Here is a 21,759-nt window from a genome sequence, read left to right on the forward strand (position 1 = left end):
CTGTAATTTCCTTTGAAAAATATATATTTCTTATACTATCTACAACTAAACAGTAAATTATGGCATTATTCCAAAAATTTTCCCTGTTAGTTTTTTTTTAAAGGGTAAATAAAAATGAAAATGTTCTGACATACAAAATGAGATATATTTTAATTAAGCAAACTTTCAAAGAATTTAAGTGCTTCATATACTTTTCTTAATTAAAATCCTTAATTGGTATTAAGCTTTGATCAGTATCAAATTTTAAGTATAACATGGAAGTAGCTATTTGACACCAGCAAATTTTCATGACATTAGTTCATAATATAACTTCTGAAAAGCTGAGCTTCTATGAAAAATGAGAAAAATAAAATGCAATGCCTCTTGGTAGAAAGGACAGAAATCTTCCTTTCTTTTGTGAAAATATGCTAAGACAAGCAGGAAACATCAGCTGAAATAGTCCCTATTTCATTAAATATGCCCTGTATGAACTAACTACAGCTTACTGAAAAACACTTCATATTAAGAATACAAAATGTAGTCAAATAGTTAACTATCAATATGAATGAAAAGATAATGGCTTAATATAAAATAATCTCCATGAATTAACATATAATGAATATAGTATATATTAGATATATGAGTCCCAGGTTTTCTCTCCTAAATTTTCTGTTTGAAAAAATGAACAATCAATGCTTAATGGTTGCTAAACTCTATGTACTGGGGCTTAAGTATTTATTTATTTATTTAGTTTCTTTCAAGAGTTTTATTTACTTGAGCAAGAGGGGGAGAGTGAAAGGATGAGCAGATGAGGAGCAGTGGGAGATGCAGACCCACCACTGAGCAGGGAGCCTGATATGGGGCTTGATCCTGGGACTCCAGGATCATGACCTGAGCTGAAGGTAGGCACTTAACCAACTGAGCCACCCAGGTGCCCCAGGACATAAGTATTTAATTCATAACTCTCTTACTAGATTTAAAGCAAGGCTCAGTCTCTTGCTTTCATTAGGTCTATTTAAATTTCACCATACCAGAAAGGTCTTGCTTGACCACCCCTTGTCATTACTTCTTATCATTCTTCTCCATAATACACCAAGTGTATGATTTGCTTGTCTGTCTATTGTCCATCTGCTTCCACTGGAAAGTAAGCTACTGCAGAACAGGGCTTTGTCTGATCTGTTCATTGTTCTAGACACATCTCCAGTGTCTAGAACTATATACCACACACATAGTACACATTCAGTAAGTATTTGCCTAGAAAAAAATCATGAAAAGATGACCAGCTACAAAATCCTAAGGAAAACTTAATTAAATATCATCTGACAATCCTGAATGCCAAGCAATAACAAAAGTTTTGTTTTTAAATAGTATTTAATATAAAGGCATAATAAGTTTTCTTTTCTATCCAAAAAGATAAAATACCTTTTCAAAGAACAGTTGGGCCACTAACAGTTGTTATTTATCACTAAGTAATTCAGTTAATGTATTTGGTCACTGGGCATACCTTAACAAGTTTCAAAAGCTCATAGAGATCTTCGACCTCATCACCTTCGCATTTAGTATACACTCGTCCTGTATCCACACTCCTTCCTCTTATGGTGCGGCGGTAGAGAGGAAGACCCATTGCTTCTGCATACAAATCAATAGCATGATGACCCACTGTCTGATACATGTAGCTATCCAGTTCATCTGCCCCCGCTGCAACAATGAAAATGGAAATAATCAGTAAAACAGAATGAAAAAGAAAAGAGATTTGAAAGTCCATCTGAGTTTTACTGCTTGGAGACTTACTACACTATTTATCTCTCTGCATTTACTAAGTGAAATAAAGGGGTAGAGTTGCACATTTGTCCATAGCTACATCCACCTCACATCAGCTCTAGTCATCTCTACTGCTAATTACAAATACATATAAATTTTTAAAACTACATACAATGTTTAAAGCGAATAATATAGCCAATAAATTTTAATTAGTTTATTTGATTAAAGATTTTATTACATAAATGTTTCTCAAATCATTCAAGGTTATTTACAAAGTCATCTAGAGTTTAGGAAAAAAACCTTGACAAATACATGTAAAAATAAATCACATGCTTTTGATATATTTTATATTCAGTATTTCAACAAGACATACAAAAATATATAAATTATGGGGGGGCACCTGGGTGGCTCAGTGGGTTAAAGCCTCTGCCTTCAGCTCAGGTCATGATCTCAGGGCCTTGGGATCGAACTCCGCACTGGGATCTCTGTTCAGCAGGGAGCCAGCTTCCTCCCTCTCTCTCTGCCTGCCTCTCTGCCTACTTGTGATCTCTCTCTCTATCAAATAAATAAGTAAAATTATATATATATATATAATGAGGCAGTCCAAGACGGCTGCATGAAAAGACCCTGAACTCACCTCCTTCCTCAGACATATCAGAACCATAGTTATGTATGGAATAATTCCCCGTGAATTCTAGCTGAATAGCTCCCTTCACAAGGGATAAAAGGGCCACATCAAGGTGGCAGAAGCAGACTCGATCTCACCCCAAACCCAGCAGTGATCTACAACAAGGAGGGAGCTTACAATACTGAAGCCTCTCTCTGAGGAGTGAAAGGTTTATGCAGTCTGACACCTCAACCCTGTAGGACCTGCACAGGAAAGACAAGACCCTGAAAACATCTGGCTTTGAAAACCAGTGAGGCATACACCCAGGAGGACTGGGAGACTGCAGGGATTTGAGATGTTCATTTTGAGGAGCTTGTGCAATGACTCACTCCTCCCAGGACCCCGCACAAAGTCAGCAGTTTGAGAAACGACTGGATTATATGAAGATTTATCTAATGTTAAAGTGACTTTGAAGGGATAGAGACAAATGAGGACTTTCTTTGGGGATGGAGAGCACCATTTTCCCACTCTCCATCTCTCTTTACCTTGCTAGTACTGGTGGCAAGTGCAGGTGTCTGGCTCCCAATACTTTTCTCCTATGTGGGTTAAGTTATGGGCATGCCCCACCCTCAGGGCACTTTCCTGGCCCTGGTAAATCCACAGGTGAGCCCTACCTCCGTGCTCTTTTCCTGCGTTGCCAAAGCTGTGGGCATGTCCTACCCCAGTGCTCCTCCCACATCTTGCTAAAGCCATGAGTATGCTCTACACCCAGCGCTCTTCCCCCTGCATCACCAAAACCATGAACAGCTCACCCTCAGCACTCTCCTGCAGCCTGACTAAAGCTGGCCACCAAGCACAGTCCACACAAGGGACACCCCTTGATCACCACAACCCGGTAGCCAAAGGGGCTTCTGTTTCTGGGCCCCACAACCAGAGACAGTTCTGCACAGGTTACCAAACCCACAGCACTGCACAGACAGCAGACTGAACTCATCTCAAGTCTGCCTGTGAAAACGGCCCATCTACTTGTCCTGGAGCTTCAACCTGAGGGACAGGCTTCATGTTAGTCACATATTGAGAAATTATAGAGGTGCTCTCAGGGACCACAGGCAGGGAGATGAGCCCTGTCTTCTTTGAACCCCAACATGGCCTTGTCACAGTCACTGCTATCTCCCAGAAAGAAGCTTATACACTTGTCAGAAGCCCTGCTTTTTGTAACTGTTGCCCAGGGGACACATCCAGATCTCCCGGTCTGGCAGCAGAGTTTACTCTTGTGGTCCCACAGAAATGTATATATTTGCATTCTTCAAAAGCTGCTGCCTGAGGATCTAGTGTCCAGAAACTAGATCTTGATTAAGATCACTCTATTTGGAAGGCACAAACAAGTCAGCTGCAAAAGACTGGGAGCAGGGGACAACAGTCGAAAAGGACTGCTGCCCCGAGCAACTCTACAGTCTCACTTTTATTGGATAGAAAACAATAGCCAACAGAAGGATTGATGAAGGTCAAACGTTAATCCCGTCTTGCAGACAAGCAAGAAGGAGGATAAGGTTTATAGTTAACCAAGCACATTCACAGGACTCATCTAACTAACAAGGAGCACTTCTGGGAAGAGAAAGGAGTGATCACGAAAAAGGGAAGCAGGCGGTTTTCATTCTACCCTGAGCTGACCGGGAGATCCCAGGTGCTCGGCTTCCCTGAAGCAGGCTGCGTTCTGCCCTGGGCAGGCCGGGCGTTCCCGGCTGCCTGGCTTCTGTGAAGGGGCGGCGTTCTGCCCTGAGAGAACCAGGCATCCCCAGCTGCCCAGCTTCTGTGAAGGGGCGACATTCCGCCCTGAGCGAGCTGGGCATCCCCAGCTGCCCAGCTTCACGGTCGTACATCACCCTTCTCCCCAAAGACCTGTTATCAGTATATGTATTTCTTAAGGCCATATCTAAATGTGCTTGGCAACTAGGAAAATCCTCCAGGGGTTACAGTTTAAGTAACAAATTGTTCCGAGGGGCAGCAGTCCTTTTCGACTGTTGTCCCCTGCTCCCAGTCTTTTGCAGCTGACTTGTTTGTGCCTAATTCTTCTCTCGTCGCCGACTGGAAGCGGCAAGAACACTGACAGATCTTGGCACACCTTCAACAATGGGGATCTATCAAAAATAAATAAGTCTATTTAGACAATCACAAAAATTTAAGAGACAACCAAGAGCTAGGGCAAAGTTGAACAACAAGTTCATCTCCTATAGACGTCCACTCCTTTAAGACTAGAAGAGGTATCTGTTGCATCTAATAACAGAGCAAACAAAGAGAGTAAAGCAAAACGAAGAAACAGAGGAATATGTTCCAACTGAAAGAACAAGAAAAAACATCAGAAAAACATCTTAATGAAGCGGAGTTAAATAATTTACCTGATAAAGAGTTCAAAGCAGTATTTATAAAGATGCTCACTGAATTCAAAAGAAGAATGGATGAGCGCAGTGAAACTTCAACAATGAGACAGAAAATATAAGAAACTACCAAACAGAAGTCACAGAGCTAAAGAATACAAAAACTGAACCGAAAAATACACTACAGGAGTTGAATAGCAGACTAGAAGAAGTAGAAAAAGTGATCAGTGAGCTGCAAGACAAAGCAATGGAACTCACCCAAAAAGAGCAGTAAAAAGAAAAAAAATAAGTGAAGATAGTTAAAATGACTTATAAGACAACATTAAGAGCAATAACATTCATATCACTGAGGTCCCAGAAGGAGAAAAGAGAAAGAAGCAGAAAGCTTATTGAAGAAATAATGGCTAAAAACTTCCCTAACCTGAGGAAACAGACATCTAAGTTCAGAAAGCAAAGAGAGTTCCAAATAAGATGAATCCCCCAAAATGCATACCAAGACACATTATAATTAAAATATCAAAAGGTAAAGATAAAGAGAGAATATTAAAATCAGTTAGAAGGGGCATTTGGGTGGCTCAGTCCTTAAGCGTCTAACTTCAGCACAGGTCATGATCCCAGGTTCCTTGGATCGAGCTCTATGGGTTCCCTACTCAGAGGAAAGCCTGCTTCTCCCTCTCCCCCTCCCCTTGCTTGTGTTCCTTCTCTCACTATTTCTCTCTCTCTGGCAAATAAATAAATAGATAAATAAATAAATCTTAAAAAAAAAAAAAGGTAGTAAGAAAATAAACTAGTTATATACAAAGGGAACACCCCCTCCCCTACATAACACTATCAGCTGATTTTTCAGCAGAAACTTTGCAGGCCAGAAAATAGTATCAAAATATACTTAAAGTACTGAAAGGTAAAAGAAAACAAAACAAAATAAACAAAGCAAAACAAAACAAAACCTCCAACCAATAATAATCTACCTAGCAAAATTATCAGTCAGAATTGAAGGAGAGATAATGATTTTTCCAGACAAGAAAAACTAAAGGAGTTTACCACCATTAAACTGGCCTTATAAGAAATTTTAAAGGGACTTCTTTAGGGTATAAAGAAAAGGCACTATCTAATAACTCGAACACATATGCAAGTAAAAATCTAATGGGTTAAGGCAAATATATAGTAAAGAGAGTGAATTACCCATTTATAAAATCAACATAAAGGCTGAAGAGCAAAAGTAGAAACATTAACTATAATTATAATAGTCAGTTTAGGGATATACAAGATTAAAAGATACCCAATATAATATTAAAAACACAGAGTGTAGGGGAGGGAATGTAGCTTTTAAAATGCATTCAGATTAAAGTTGCTATCAACACAAAACAGACTGTTATATATAAACTGTTAGGTATATATGAAACTCATGGCAACCAAAAACCAAAAATCTATAGTAAATACACAAAAGATAATAAGAAAGGAACCTAAACATAATGCTAAAAAAAAAAAAAAAAAAAAGGCATTAAACCACAAGGGAAGACAGCAGGAAAAGAAGAAATTAACAGAGAGAAACCACAAAAAAGCAGGAAACTTAACAAAATGGCAATAAGTTACATACCTATCAATAATAACTTTAAATGTAAATAGACTACATTTTCCAATCAAAAGGCACAATGTAACTGAAAGGATTTATTTAAAAAAAAAAAAAGGCAAATCACAAGGCTCATCTCTTTGGCCTAAAAGAGACTAACTTTAGATTAAGGATATACAAAAGAAGGAAATAAAGGGAATGAAAAAGATATTCCATACAAATGGAAATAAAGCTGACAAAACAGACTTTAAAACAAAGACAGTAACAAAAGACAAAAAGCATCATATAATGATAAAAGGATCAATCCAAAAAGATGTAAAATTTGTAAATGAAGAACCTAATTATATAAATATTACCAGATTGAATATTACTGGACTAAAAGGAGAAATGAACAGTAATACAATAATAGTAGAGAACTTTAATACCCCTACTTACAGCAATAAATTGATCATCCAGAGAGAAAAATCAACAAGAAAATATAAGCCTTAAATGAATGTCACAAAACCAGATGAACTTGATAGATTTATAAAGAACACCCTATCCAAAAGCAGCGGAATACACAGATTCTTCTCAAATGCACATGGAACTTTCTCCAGGATAGATCTCATGTTAGACCAGAAAAAAACTCAATAAATTTAAGAAGTCTGAAATAATATCAAGCATCTTCTCTAATGGTATGAAAACTAGAAATGGTATGAAAACCATTCTCTGAATGGTATGAAAACTAGAAATCAATTACCAGAAGAAAACTGGAAAGATCACAGTATGTGGAGATTAAACAACATGCTACTGAAATAATGCATCAATAAAGAAATCAAAGAGGAAGTCAAAAAATACCTTGAGACAAATGAAAATGGAATTAAAACAATCCAACAACTATGGGATGCAGCAAAGGTAGTTATTAGAGGATAGTTCATAGCAATACAGACCTACCTCAAGAAACAAAACAAATCTCAAATGCACAATTTAACTTAACATCTAAGGAACTAGAAAAAGAATAAACATAGCCCAAAGTTAGAAGTAAGGGAACAACACAGAGTATAGCAGAAATAAATGAAGTAGAGACTAATAAGACAAAAGAAAAGATCAATGAAATTAAGAGCTGGTTCTTGGAAAAGATAAACAAAATTGACAAATCATCTAGATTCAGGAAGAAAATAAGAGGACTTTGAATAAATAAAATCAGAAATGAAAGAGGACACGTTACAGCTGATACCACAGAAATACAAAGGACCACAGGAGTTACTAAGAACAATTATACGCCAATTAGGCAATGTAGAATGAATGTTTTTAGAAACATATGGTCTTCCAAGACTAAATCATGAAGAAATTGAAAATCTGAAGAGACTGATAACTAGTAAGGAGACTGAATCAGGAATCAAAAACAAAAAATAACATAAGACCAAATGGTTTCACTGGTGAATTCTACCAAACAAAAAAAAAAGGTTTTATACCTATCCTTATCAAACTCCTCCAAAAAAAAAAAAAAAAAAAAAAAAAACTCAAGAATACTTCCAAACTCATTTTACAAGGCCAGCTTTACACTGATAACAAACCAGAGCAGAATACCACAAAACAAGAAAATAACAGCCAAATATCCCTAATGAACACAGACACAAAAATTCTCATCCTGAATTCAATAATATATTAAATACAATATATTAAAAGGAACATACACTATGATCAAGTGAGATTTACTCCAAAGTAATAAGATGGTTTAACATCTGCAAATTAATTAACATGAGGCACCACATTAGCAAATGAAGGCTAAAAATCATATGATCACCTCAACAGTGTAGAAAACACATTTGACAAAATTTGGCATCCATTTATAATAAAAATTCTCAGCAAAATGGATATAGAGGGAATGTACCTCAACATAATAAAGGCTATATATGACAAGACCACAGCTAGCATCATACTTGGTGAGATGTTGAAAGCTTTTCCTCTAGGATTGGATGAGACCATTCTCATCACTTTTTTTTTAAAAAGTGTATTTGAGAGAGAGAGCGTGAGTGGAGAGAGGAGAAGCGACAGAATCTCAAGCAGACTCCACAATGAGCACAGGGCTCAACACGAGTTTTGATCCTACAACTCATGAGATCATGCCCTGAGCCAAAATCAAGAATTGGATGCTTAACTGACTGAGCCACCCAGGCACCCTATCACTCTCATTGCTTTTATTCAATATAGTCCTGGAAGCCCTGGACACAGCAATTAAGCAAGACTTTAAAAAGTCCACATTAGGAAGAACTGTCACAATTGCAGATGACATGATACTTTATAGAGAAAACCCTACGGACTCCACAAAAATATTAGAACTAATGAATGAATTCAGAAAAGTTGCAGGATACAAAATCAGTATACAGAAGTCTGTCACATTTTTATACACTAATGACAAACCACCAAAGAGAAATTAAGAAAGTAATTCCATTTACAATTGCATCAGAAAGAATAAAATACCTACTAGAAATGAATCTCACCAAGGAGGTAAAAGTCCTGCATACTGAAAACTATAAAGTATTGGTGAAAGAAACTGAAGAGGACACAAATAAATGCAAAGATATTCCATACTTGTGGGTTGGAAAAATTAACATTGTTAAGATGTCCATACTACCCGGGGCACCTGGGTGGCTCAGTGGGTTAAGCTGCTGCCTTCGGCTCAGGTCATGATCTCGGGGTCCTGGGATCGAGTCCCGCATCGGGCTCTCTGCTCAGCAGGGAGCCTGCTTCCCTCTCTCTCTCTGCCTGCCTCTCCATCTACTTGTGATTTCTCTCTGTCAAATAAATAAATAAAATCTTTAAAAAAAAAAAAAAAAAAAAAGATGTCCATACTACCCAAAACAATCTATAGATTCAATGCAATATCTATCAAAATTCCCATGACATTTTCACAGAACTAGACCAAATAATTTTAAAACTTACATGGAACCACAAAAAGACCCTGAATGGCCAATCTGGAGAAAGAAGAGCAAATAAGGAGGTGTCAAGCTCCTTGACTTCAAACTGTTCTACAAAGCTATAATAACCAAAACAATATGGTATTGGCATAAAAACAAACACATAGATAAGGGGAAAAGAATAGTGAGCCCGTAAATAAATCCACAATATATGTTAAATTACTTTACTACAAAGTAGGAGCCAAGAATACACACTGTGGAAGGGATAATCTCTTCAATAAATGGTGCTGAGAAAGCTGCACAGCCACTTTCAAAAGAATGAAACCACATATATCATATACAAAAAGAATTCAAAATAGATTAAAGACTCGAACAAATTAGAATTAAAAATAGATGAAAGACCTGAAACCACAATAGTTCTACAAGAAAACACAGATGGTAGGTTCTCTGACATTGGTTTTGGCATTGAATTTTTGGATTTGACTCCAAAAGCAAAACTTAGGGACCAAACCAATCTAAAGATTCTACCCAGCAAAAGAAACTATCAACAAAATGAAAAAGGAACCTGCTGAATGGAAGAAAATATTTGCAAATCATATACCCAATAAGAGGTTAATAGTCAAAATATATTAAAAAATGTATACAACTTGAGAGCAAAACAAAACAACCCAAACAATCCAAATAAAAATGGTCAGAGGATCTAAACAGACATTTTTCTAAGGAAGAATAGAGATGACCAAATGGCACATGAAAATATGTTAAACATCACTAATTATGAGAGAATTGCAAATCAAAACCACAATGACCACTGAATACTGGCTAGAATGGCAATTATCAAAAAGATAAAAAATGACAAGCGTTGGAGAGGATGTGGAGAAAAGGGAATCCTTCTACACTACCAGTGGGAATGTAAACTGATACAGCCAATACGGAAAAACAGTATGGAGATCACTCAAAAAATTAAAACTACCACTACCATATGATCCAGCAATTACCTCTGGGTATTTATCCAAAGAAAACAAAAATGTTTCAAAAAGATACATGCACCCCCATGTTCACTGCAGCATTATTTGCAATTGCCAGGATATAGAAATAATATAAGTTTCTATCAGTGGACAAACGGCTATAGAAGATGTGGCATATATACTGCTACACACAAGGGCATTATGCTAAGTGGAATAAAGTCAGATAGAGAAAGAAAAATATCAAATGACTTCACTCATGTGTGGAATTTAAAAGAAAAAAGCAAAAAACAAAACCAAAATCATACAGATAAAGAGAACAGATTTGTGGTTATCAGAGGGAAAAGAAATTGAAGGAGGATGGGCAAAATGGGTGAAGGTGGTCAACTGTGTGGTGATGGATGGTAAGCAGATGTGTTGTGGTAATCACTTTGTAGTTTAAACAAATGCTGAATTATTACATTGTGTACCTGAAACTAGTATGTTATATATACCAATTATATGCTATATATCCCAATAAAAATAATAAAAAGTTACCATATCTCAGGTGGAGCCATAAGTTTTTAAATATATTTTAAATAAAATTGTCTATCTTAGAAAAGAAATTGAAATTCAATATTGTTAGTTAAATATGAGTACAGAAACATAACTTAAGCTAAGTAATAACACAATCATGGTTGTCACAAGAGTCCACAAATACTGATACAGGTAAAATAAATGACTTACATCAGACTTTTTGATGATACAAATAAACTGACAAATATATTGGATCAGACTTTTTGATCTTATACATTTACTTTTTAGAAAAAAGAATCATGAATGTACAAAATATTATTTGCAAATATTCATCATAGCATTATTCACAATACACTAAAATTATTGTGTATTCACATAATGAAATACTATGTAACCATTAATATAATTTTGAAGAAAAGCATTTTCTTTTTTTTTAATTTATTATTGAAGTATAATTCACATACAATGTTGTATTAGTTTCAGGTGTGCAACATATGGATTCGACAATTCTATACATTGCTCAATGCTTACCACAATAAACACAGTCACCATCTGCCACCATGTAACATTATTACAATATTATTAACTATATTCACTATGTTGTGCTTTACAACCCGATCTGATAAATATATCTGTATCTCTTAACCTAATTCATCTATTTCACCCATTCCCTCCACCCACTTCCCCAACCACCACTAGCTGTTTTCCACATTTAAGAGTCTGTTTTCTTGTGCTTGGTCATTTGTCCAGTTTAAATTCCACATATAAATGAAATCATATAATATTTGTCTATCTTAGTCTGACTTATTTCACTTAACACAATGCCCTCTAGACCCACCCATGTTGCTGCAAATGAAGAAGGAGCATTTTCTAAAGCGTGTTCTATAGAGTAGGAATCGCATGAGATATTAATAGATACTGGATGCAAAAAGGATTCCACAATCAAATAGCTTTATTAAAAATGGAGAGAACCATGTTAAGTAGGTATCTTTGCTGAATTCTTCCTAGGCTAATGTGCTTTAAACTACTCCAATAAGGGGAGAGTATGAATGGTCTCTGAAATGGTCTTAGAAGACTACATTGCATCAGGTATCTGTGTTTCAAGGACGATACCTAGGGAATGCTGTGATGGGATAATACTTAATGACATGGGAGATGTTCACACTATGTTAGTAAATAAAAAAAAAGTCACAAACAATTTGTTTGACCTATATGTATAGATGGGTGTATGTATGTATATATGACAAGAATATCTAGTGAATGTGAGTATGAAGGATAATCTACAAAAAGGGATGAAAAACTGTATTTTAAGGGCCCCTTCTGTGTTCAAAACCATCATCACATGACATCACATTTTGGCCCACCAGGTCTGAACCCAACTCACACATCATACTGGCTTCCATGTACTTGCATTATTATTATGTAACTGTCTATTCCTGGCCACAGTAGGAAGTACAGATATAGCCAAAGTCACCTAAAAACCTTTCAGCTTAATCCCATCTCAGACTTAGACTGTATCTATAAATGTATTAGTTTTAAAGTATATTGATACAACTGAATTTATATATTTAAAGAATTCTGAGTTTCTGAGCAAGAAACCTGATGTCAGCTAGTAATTACAACATTTTACTGACTTGGGTGCTTGGGTGGTTCAGTGGGTTAAGCATCTGAGTCTTGATTTCAGCTCCTGTCAGTCTCAGTCTTGAGCCCCCTGTCTGACTCAGTGCTCAGTGCTCAATGGGGAGTCTACTTGGGATTCTCTCTCTCCCTCTTCCAATTCCCAACCCCCCACCCCTGCCCCTGCTCATGTGCTTGTGCTCTCACTCTTTACCTCTGTCTCACTCTCTCTCTGATAAATAATAAATCTTAAAAGAACAACAACAACATTTTACTGACTTCAAAAACCTAGAAAACAATTTTCCTTTAAGGCTCCATTTAGTCCTAACCACAATGTAACTTGTATTAATGGAACCTACATTGCAACAATGCTATGAGATCAGATAAAACCAAAAGGCTCCCCTGTTGCCTGAAGCACCTCAATTAACATGCCACAAAAGTTCCTACTACATAAAGAGATGGTTTTGTGAATTTTAAGACAAGTTCACATTATCCCCATTGATGGGAATAAATTCCTTTTCAGACTACCCATTGAAAACCCCGTGCCATGAATTCACTCTAACAAGTTTTATACTGGAGTCCTCTCTACCAGTTATTCCTCATTAAGATTTCTTTTGCAACATGTTTGGGGGACAGGGGAAAAAGTCAATCAATGAAACATTCAACAATCCACCAACTTCCTGCTGACTTTAAATCAAGATTAGCTAAACCCTTTCCATCTACTAACCCACAACCATCTATTCTCTTCCACTACAATTACTTTAGTTTCAGCTGATTTTCCAGCCTTTACTTCATAAGATTTTAATTCCATTTACTATTGAATTTTTTCTCACTAACAGTATTCTAAGTAAATGTCTCCACACCATTCTGAGGTATAATTTAGAGATATACTTTGTTTATCATTTTACCCATCCTGCCAGTGAACCATGAGACATGGAAGATTATACATTAATGATTCAGTACAAAGTTACTATAATAATTCAAGTAGAAAAGCTTAAGACAAAATCGAAACTCCAGGAAGGGAAATTATATCATTGTATGTATTATATATGATACAAACTTCTGCCTTTTAAATATCAAGACCTCCCAAACAGAAAGCTTAAAAAACCCACTTGCCCGATTAGCTACAAGGAGTAAGGGAATTTCTTCCCTTTGATAATAGAACATAAGTCTACAACAAAATTCTGCTTCTTCTTTTACAATACAGAAGTTCCAGGATGTTTCCACTCACCCTTAGTCAAAAAGTTTTCTCTTTATCATTTAAAGTCAGAAAAAAAGGTCATTTTCCACACATTTCTAAAATGCTATTATTCATCATTGCAATCCTAGTGCAAAATCCTAGAGTATGTGTTTCCCCATGACCCTCTATAAGACCCATCTTCTCTTCCTATAAAATATTTCTAACCTCTGTCTTCCCACATCACTTTCAGCATTACTTGGGTCTTAAAATGTGAAGGAAAGAAATTTCAAGTATCTGACTGAAATGCCTGCTTGCTCTTCCAGGCCTAATTCTAGTTAGGTCATTATTCATCTGTCCACCAGTAACAGAGTAAATGCCTACCAGAGGCACAGAGCTGTCCCAAGTGCTGAGGTGCAATTAAAACATAGAAGATACAGAAAAGAAACATAGAAGATATGACCTTCCTCTCAAGAATCTTAAAAGCAATCTATTTGGGGATAAAAGCCAAAGACAAAATAGATAGACAACAACTGTAAAATGATATAAAAACAAAAATTCAACAGACTGGCAGCCTTGAGGAAGGAAGGAAGGAAGAAAAAAGGGACATATTTAGCGCTAGATTCAGATTCAACTAAATTTACTGGATGCTTACTTCATGCCAGGAACTCTAATTAGTGTTTTCACATATACTACTCATTTAATTCATCCTAAAATAACAATAGAGCAAAAGCATGGTCTTGAAAAAAGCTGAGTAAAGGGGATGATAAAAAGATCTTACTAGAAGAGCCATGTGGAGAAGCAGTTTAAATAAAGTCAGACAAATGTTAATCTCTCCCTATTATACTTAACAGATAATATCTATAGTTATATGGGTATAATAGAACAGTATAAAACACAAATTGGTGTATATTTTTCTTTTATTTAAATTCTAATTGGGGGAAAAAAAAAAACCACCCAGATGTGGCAATAGATGTTAACTAATCTTGTGGTAATCATTTTGCAATATATACAAACACCAAATCATTAACTTGTACAGCTAAAATTAATATAATGCTGTGTCAGTCAGATCTCAAAAAATAAAAGAAATTACTGAAGGTTGAATCCTAACATCCTTTGTTCAAATTGTGTTCTTATTGGGAACTGGGCTCACTGCAGATGTAATTAGTTAAAATGAGATCATTAGGGTGGCCTTTTAATCCATTAGACTCATGTCCTTGCCCATAGAGGAAACTTGGACACCGACAAGGACACAGGGAAAACCAACTTTCTGATAAAGGAAATTTCATGGGGAAGAAAACTGAGAAACACAGCTAAAATGAGGTCTGTGAATTATCTGTGGATGTCCTTGTTATCACGGGCAAATAAAAAGCAGAAATGTGTTGCTTTATGCCTCTCTCAAGTCTTACCTGTTTAGCTTACATCTAAGATGGATCATTTATCAATATATGTCTTACTTCTCAAGCTCCTAGAGGTTGTATCTTATTTATCTGTGTGTTGGTTAAAACACTTGGGAGTTTTATGGAGGAACAACAGTACATGCTGAAGATTCAGGGGTTCAAGTCTCAGCTCTGCAAGTTTGTTCTAGCTATCTACCTTGGACAAATTTATAAAACTGTGAGTCTCAGTATCCTTGTCTAATAATGCTCTCTAGGAGTTCTTATGAAGATCAAGGACATGTAATTAAAAACATTTAGCATAGAACCTAGCATCTAATTAGGTGCTAAATATATATTAATTCTATTTTTGTCTTTGCATGCTGTACACAATAGAATGCAATTATGAAGTTGGAGTTCCAGTCCTTTAGAAAACTTCCTATTAAAGGTATGCACTTACCTTGGTTTTCAGCTGGTCTCAAATTTGCTAAAGCAACAATCTGATGCCCAGCAGCAATGCACTGCATCATATTATAACAGCTATCCTTCCCACCACTAAAAAAGAAATAAAAAGATAAATATCAGGTTACTGACCATTATTAAGCATAGAATCATTAGATATCAAAATATATTTACTGAACTTTTCTGAATACTTGAGAGGCTGCTATACAATTAAGACACAAAAAAAACACATGTAATTTCCATCACATAAGAAAACTGAGCAAATGAATCTGAATGTATAAGGCTACTATTCATAAGGGCTTATGAAATTATGTGCCATTATCAAAGATCACTCTCAACAAAATACAGTAAACTTGGTTTATAATAGTGGCTTTCCTTTATATACAAAGGGCTTCAAAAATTTTTTAAAAATGATTTCATTTTACAATCTAGCTAAAGAGCTATTATATATATTCCTCAGATGAAATTCTCTATGGAAAAACAGAAAAAAGATCTATTCTGTTCTCCTGTCAGAAATCTAACAATTTGCGACCATCACCAACTAAAGGGTCTAATTAAAGATTTGAGATCCAATCTAATGACAACGTTTGATGTACTGGGTGGGTTCACATTCTGTAGAGATAGAAAACAAAATGCTAAAATACACTGATGAAGTTAAACATCAGTACCATTAGTACTTTAGCCAACACTATCCAGATGCTGGCAGGGTATGCTTGAGCCTTAGAGCTAATAAACAGATTGAAAGAACTTATAAATTCTAGGACCTTATCTACTGAAAGCAGGGGCATATAACTTAGTCAAGACAAGTAGTTTCATCTATAACAAGGCTGAATGACAACCTTTATGTCAATGGCAACCTCTATGACAAGTTCATCTATAACAAGGTTGAATGGCAACCTCTATTTTGGTTTAAACTCTATTGCCTCTCACTATACATATTTCTTCCTTTCTTATCATTGCCTCTCTTCCCACTCCCCCTTCCCTTTCTTTCTAATTTTTGCCTAAAATCTGCAAGTGTATCTACAGGAAATAGATATATTCACAGTCCAAGAAACTTTTAAAAAGAGACTGTTCGTCCTAGAAGCTAGTCCTTTTGCCTTATATTTTAGTTCCCAACATTTATTTGCTTCTACTATATCAAATCATTAACTACTGTTCCAGAACTTCTCATGGGGAGACCTTGAGAGGCACAGTAAAATTATACATTATTCTCCCTTTTCTCAGACTCTGATATTCCATTATTATATCTTCCACAACTTTCCCTATTGAACTTCACTGCTCTATTTTCTCAAGACAAAAAGATTTGGCTAATTCTTTAGAATATCTAGAACATCAAAGATGAACAGGTATACAACCACAATTATAATTCTTTAGAATACTAAAGATTAAAGGGCATCATCTACAATCAGAACTCAGCTTTATAATTCACTTGAAAATGTGCTAAAATCTCAAACATGGTTTTAAAACAGTATTTCCCAGGTGCACTTGGGTAGCTCAGTCAGTTAAGCATCTGCCTGCCTCTGACTCAGGTCATGATCCCACGGTATTGGGATCAAGCCGAGCATCAGGCTCCCTGCTCAGCTGAGAGTCTGTTTCTGCCTCTGCCCCTGCTCCTGCTCTCTCTCTCTCTCAAATAAATGAATAAAATCTAAAAAACAAAACAAAATCCAAAAAACCAAACAAACAAAAAACAACAAAAAAACAGTTATTTCTCAAACTGTGTTCTATGGAACACTAGTGTCCAACAAAGATTTTAAGAACAAAAGGTTTAAGGAATGCTGAGTAACTTACTCACATTCAGAATATTACAAAGTACATAAGCATATGTTAGGTGAGAAGTCCTATAAAAGATTGAAATTTTAGTTCCCAACTCTGGTATACTAAGCAGTTACTCAATGTGCCTGGGTACATGCTTCATTATAAAACTAGAGAATGGTTTAGCTAGTCCTCAAGCTGTCATTAAACTGTAAAACTGACTAATTCAATCTTTTGTGTATAAGGAGAACAATGTTCTTTATGTTCTAAAGATATTGTGAGAATCTTGGTTTCACTTACTCCTTAGAGCAAACAAACATATTCCATCTCTCATTTTAGTACACATACACACACACACAAGATATATTACAAATAGATCCACTGTATTTAAGTTTAAATTCATATATATTCAAATGTATATTCATATAAATGTATGTATTATGTATGCATTCATATTCATATATAAAATTGTTATATATTCATACTTACAGCATTCATTCTCCTAACATTTATACATTTATATATATTTCTTACAATCTAGCAAGAATTTTCCAACATTGCCATTTTTAAGTAATTTCCTTTTTTATAATAGAGTAATATATGCACATTACTGAATATTTACTGTAATGGATTACAGCAATCTTCTATCCTTCCTTCCAAGATCTCAATCTTCAGTTGCTGTGTCTTACTTCAATAGATAAACTTTAGGCAAATCACATATGATGTGAATTACTCATTTCCTGAACTACTTTTTATTCTTGTCTATTTGATCAAATGAAGACCACAGTGGTCAGAGATTAATCACTTACTTTACGGAAGATATTTACTGAATAACAGTAATTAGTTTGACGTTATAGAGTCCCCAAAATGGCACTTAAGTAAAATAAATTGGAATATTCCAATCACTACAGAAGGGATTCAAATGTTACATCAAGAGTTCTTAATAGGTCACTATTCTTAGCCAGTATCAATTAACTAGCACATTGAACAAAAACGTGTATGAAATATTCAATGGGCTTACAAAAGAAAACATGGTTTGTTGTGTATTTCAGATACTCTGTACAGGTCCAAACCTCATCAAATATTCAAGTACTGCAGTTTACAGTCCCTTTTTAATGTTACTAAGTTTGCTTTTGCTTCAGCTTACAGATTGCATTTGGAAACATTTAAACTGACCTGTCTTTAGTTATTTTAGGACTTACTTGAGACACCTAAATATAATGCGTTACTATAGATTTAAAACTCCTTTTGGAATAGACTATGTTACCATAGGTCAATCTAAAAGCACTTAAGGTGTCTGTAGCAAAAGCAATTAGATCTAGGATAAAACTAACACAATTCCACCTTAACCCCGAGAAAAGAGACCCTTTTCCTGTACTTGAGCCCAAGGTAAAACACACCTTCTCCAAATCAGGTGAGAAGGGGTGGCCTTAAGTGGGAGGGGCCTGGAGCTATTTACAGCCTCGGGAGAGAAAGGCGGACCCGAAGGACCGAGCAGAAAGACTGAAGGAACTCTTGTAGAGAACTGAGTGAAGCCGTGGCTCTCAAAGGTCACGGCCCATCACACTTTTTTAAGAATGAAATCCTGGGCCGTGTCACAGTAGTGAAACCAGCGTTCTGGCGGGAGACTGCAGACATGGGTGGGTTTTAAAGTTCCCCCTGTGCATCCAAGTTTGAGGGCCAGGAAAAAAAAGAGAGGCGGGGACAGGCACACAGGACGAGCGCCAGTCCCAGACGGCGGGACACGCCGGACCAAGCAATGGCCTGAAAACTCCGCCTCTTCCTGTGACCGGGAGGAGCCGCTGGATGCCCCGACACGCGGTTCCCACAAAAACACTCTTTTCCGCGCAACCGAAAGCGCCGGCTGCAGCTCCCACCAATCAGCAGGAAAAGATGACAGACTGGCAGGGGAGGAGGAAGGCCACTCCGGCGCCGCGTTACCTGATCAGAGCCGCGACCCTCATGCTGGGCTCAGTGCGCGTGCGTGCGGCGGGCGGGGGCGGGAGCCGGGGAGTCGCCGTCGTAGCCGTAGCCGTAGCGGTAGCCGTAGCCGCCGCCGCGGCCCGCCGAGACGCCCGCCGGGGCCTCGCGCGGGTGTTCGCCTCGCCGCCTGTCAGCGGCCCAGCGCGGCGACCCTTGGGGCTACCTGCAGGACGCCTGGCCGGAGAAGACGCGCCATATCGGCGCCTTGTCCCTGTGACAGGAACCTCCTGGCCCAGAAAAAATTGCTATTTAGGCATGGCCTGACCACCTAAGTGAGGGCATTGAAGCTGCTCGGGGAAGGGCAGGGTCCGCGTCGCTGGGCCCTAGTGCGGTGGCCAGTGGAGTGGATTTGTTTTGGTAGGAGAATATTCAAAGTCACTTGTGTTGCAAATTGAAACACTTTGAACGTGCAGAGGGAGAGGAAGTTTGCCTTTACTTCCTCAGCCACCTGCAAAAAACTAACTGCACCCTTTAGTGGTTTTTTGTTTTTGTTTTGACCTTCTATGTCCTCTATGGAACTAGCCTTCTATGGAACTAGCCCCCTGACCTTGAAGTTCCGTGGGGTTTGGACCTTTGCGTAGTACAAAAGCTGAGAAGCCAGAGAAGGCTCCTTCCGGAACAGCCTTTTTGGCCCTGGAGAAAGAAAATCTAGCTTCCAAATTCATTCGCTAAGTATTTATTGAATGTCTCTCATGTACCAGGCACTGACTGAGGCTCTTTAGGATACATCCATAAATAAAGCAAGGCTCATTATCCTGGAGTTTATAGAGGGTAAATAGAGCAGACAACATACAGGTTAAAAAATGTTATACAGTACATTAAAAAGTAATACGTACTATGAAAAAAAAAAAAAGAGGATTCAGGAAGTAGGGAGGATTCAAGAGTAGGCAGAAGAGCTAGTTGTTGATAAAGGGCAAGATAGGACTTACTGTGAAGGTGAGAGTTGAGCCAACTTAAAAGAGGACAGTTAGCTGTGTATAACTAGGGGTGTGCTCCAGGCAGGAGGAAAAGCTAGAGCCAAGGGCCTGGATCTTTTATGTGTTTGTGGAAGAACAAGGCTGGCCATTGTGGGAACAAACAAGGCAGATAATAATGGGAGCTGAGGTTCTTGTTATCAAGGGAGGAGGAAGATGACATAGGGTCATATAAGCCACAAAGAACTTTGTCTTTTATTCTGTGTGAAGTCAGTGACCACCACAGGGTCTTGAACAGAAGTATAACTTAAAACTTTAAAACGATTATGCTATGCTGTTCTAAGGATATATACCTCTTAGGAGGCTAATGCAGTAATGAGAAGAGAAATGATGGAGCCTGGAAGTGAATTTGGTGAGAAATAGGAGGAGTCCAGGTCCATTTTCAAGATAGAGTTAATTGAGTTGGGTGGATTACATATGGGATGTGAAAGAAAGAAAACCATGAAGGATGATATCAAAGTCATGAATTAAATAATATATGTAAAAAAATTTAGAATGATGCCCAGAATATAACAATCATTCAGTTAATTATACTATAATGTTCTCATTAACTCCTGTACTCTTAGTATGAGTGACTACAGCTGTGACAATCTGCATACCAGTTTCAGCATCTAAAATGATGCATTTTTAAAATTAGGCATTTGTGAATATTTACCAAAGGAGGCAAGTATTTATAGAGTTTGTAGTCTATTTGGGGAGATAAGACAAACACATTAAACAGATATTCACAATACAAGAGGGTGTGTTTTGGAAGTAACAAGTTAGGTAATGCATAAGGCAAGAACCCCATGAGTTGAACCCAACAGGGTAAATACTAGAATGAGGACAGGATTTAAAAGATGGGCAGAAATGAGCAGCAGGAACAATTAGACCCTACAAACAAAGGTAACAAGACAGGAGGAGATCAGAGCATGTTACCCCAAAATATGCTACTTCAACATACTGATTATTTTATATTAAAGGCACTCGAGAAATAGTAGATGCAGGAAGGGCACTCTGACCCTCCTTTTTATTCCTAAAAGGGGGGAAGTAAAACTCCCCTGTAGAAGGTCTCCTTTCTGTACCTGGGATAAAGAAGATATTCTTATTATCAGAGAAAGGGAATTGAGGAAGGAAGGTGATAATGACCTAAACATTCATTCCTAAGGGGTTGTAGTAGACTGTAGTCTCACACCCTTCTTAGTCTGGGGTTGTTGCATGTGTCCATTCACAGTTACCACTGGGCAAGAGGATACCAAGAGGCACCCAAGTAGATCATCCAGGCTCCACATGTATTCTTCCTTGTCTCTGCTGTATGAAAGCAGCCCCATCTCTTCTGGCTAATAAGAGTCAATTATCCTTGGATGCTGGCCCCTGGGTGCAAAAGGTTACAAGTGACCTACTACTAAATATCTTATATTTCAATAGATCACTGTCCTGCCCCCTGGCAAGAAAAAAAACTTTGAAGACTGGGACTTCTAACTCTGGTCACTCAGAGTTGTGGGAGGAGAAACACAATGTTCCCCCATGGGTCATTGGGAGTGTTTATAAAGGAGACCATTCTTGCTTTCATCCCTTGGTTCCCAGATCCATATATTTTTCCTATTGGAAACACAGTGCCATATAGAGATCTTTGATTTAGTGTCGATACTATATCCTGAGGGATGGTACACCCTCATTGTTGAGTATTGTCTTTGAGCTGCTGATTTAGCTGTTACTTCAGTAGGCCTTTCCAGTACTCTATGAGGACAGTTTCTTGTAAACAA

The 21,759-nt window shown here is 37.2% G+C and overlaps 1 protein-coding gene across 3 annotated transcripts in view; it reads right to left on the bottom strand.

The window, feature by feature from the left end:
* The window catches only part of DPH6 (diphthamine biosynthesis 6), a 181,932-nt gene extending 162,735 nt beyond the window's left edge, over positions 1-19,197 (bottom strand). The window contains exons 1-3 of one of the 3 annotated variants that reach the window (XM_059181106.1): positions 18,999-19,176; positions 15,301-15,395; positions 1,484-1,677 (exon numbers count right to left, since the gene is read on the bottom strand). In XM_059181106.1, the coding sequence (XP_059037089.1) occupies positions 1,484-1,677; positions 15,301-15,395; positions 18,999-19,021 (312 nt within the window). In that variant the 5' untranslated portion in view covers positions 19,022-19,176. Of the gene's footprint in view, positions 1-1,483; positions 1,678-15,300; positions 15,396-18,457; positions 18,714-18,998 lie in introns of those variants that run through there. The other 2 variants (XM_059181107.1, XM_059181108.1) reach the window with 2 other exon arrangements.
* Positions 19,198-21,759: the final 2,562 nt, after the last annotated feature.

This window comes from Mustela lutreola, chromosome 7 (assembly GCF_030435805.1).
Source record: "Mustela lutreola isolate mMusLut2 chromosome 7, mMusLut2.pri, whole genome shotgun sequence".
Classification (NCBI taxonomy): Eukaryota; Metazoa; Chordata; class Mammalia; order Carnivora; family Mustelidae; genus Mustela; species Mustela lutreola.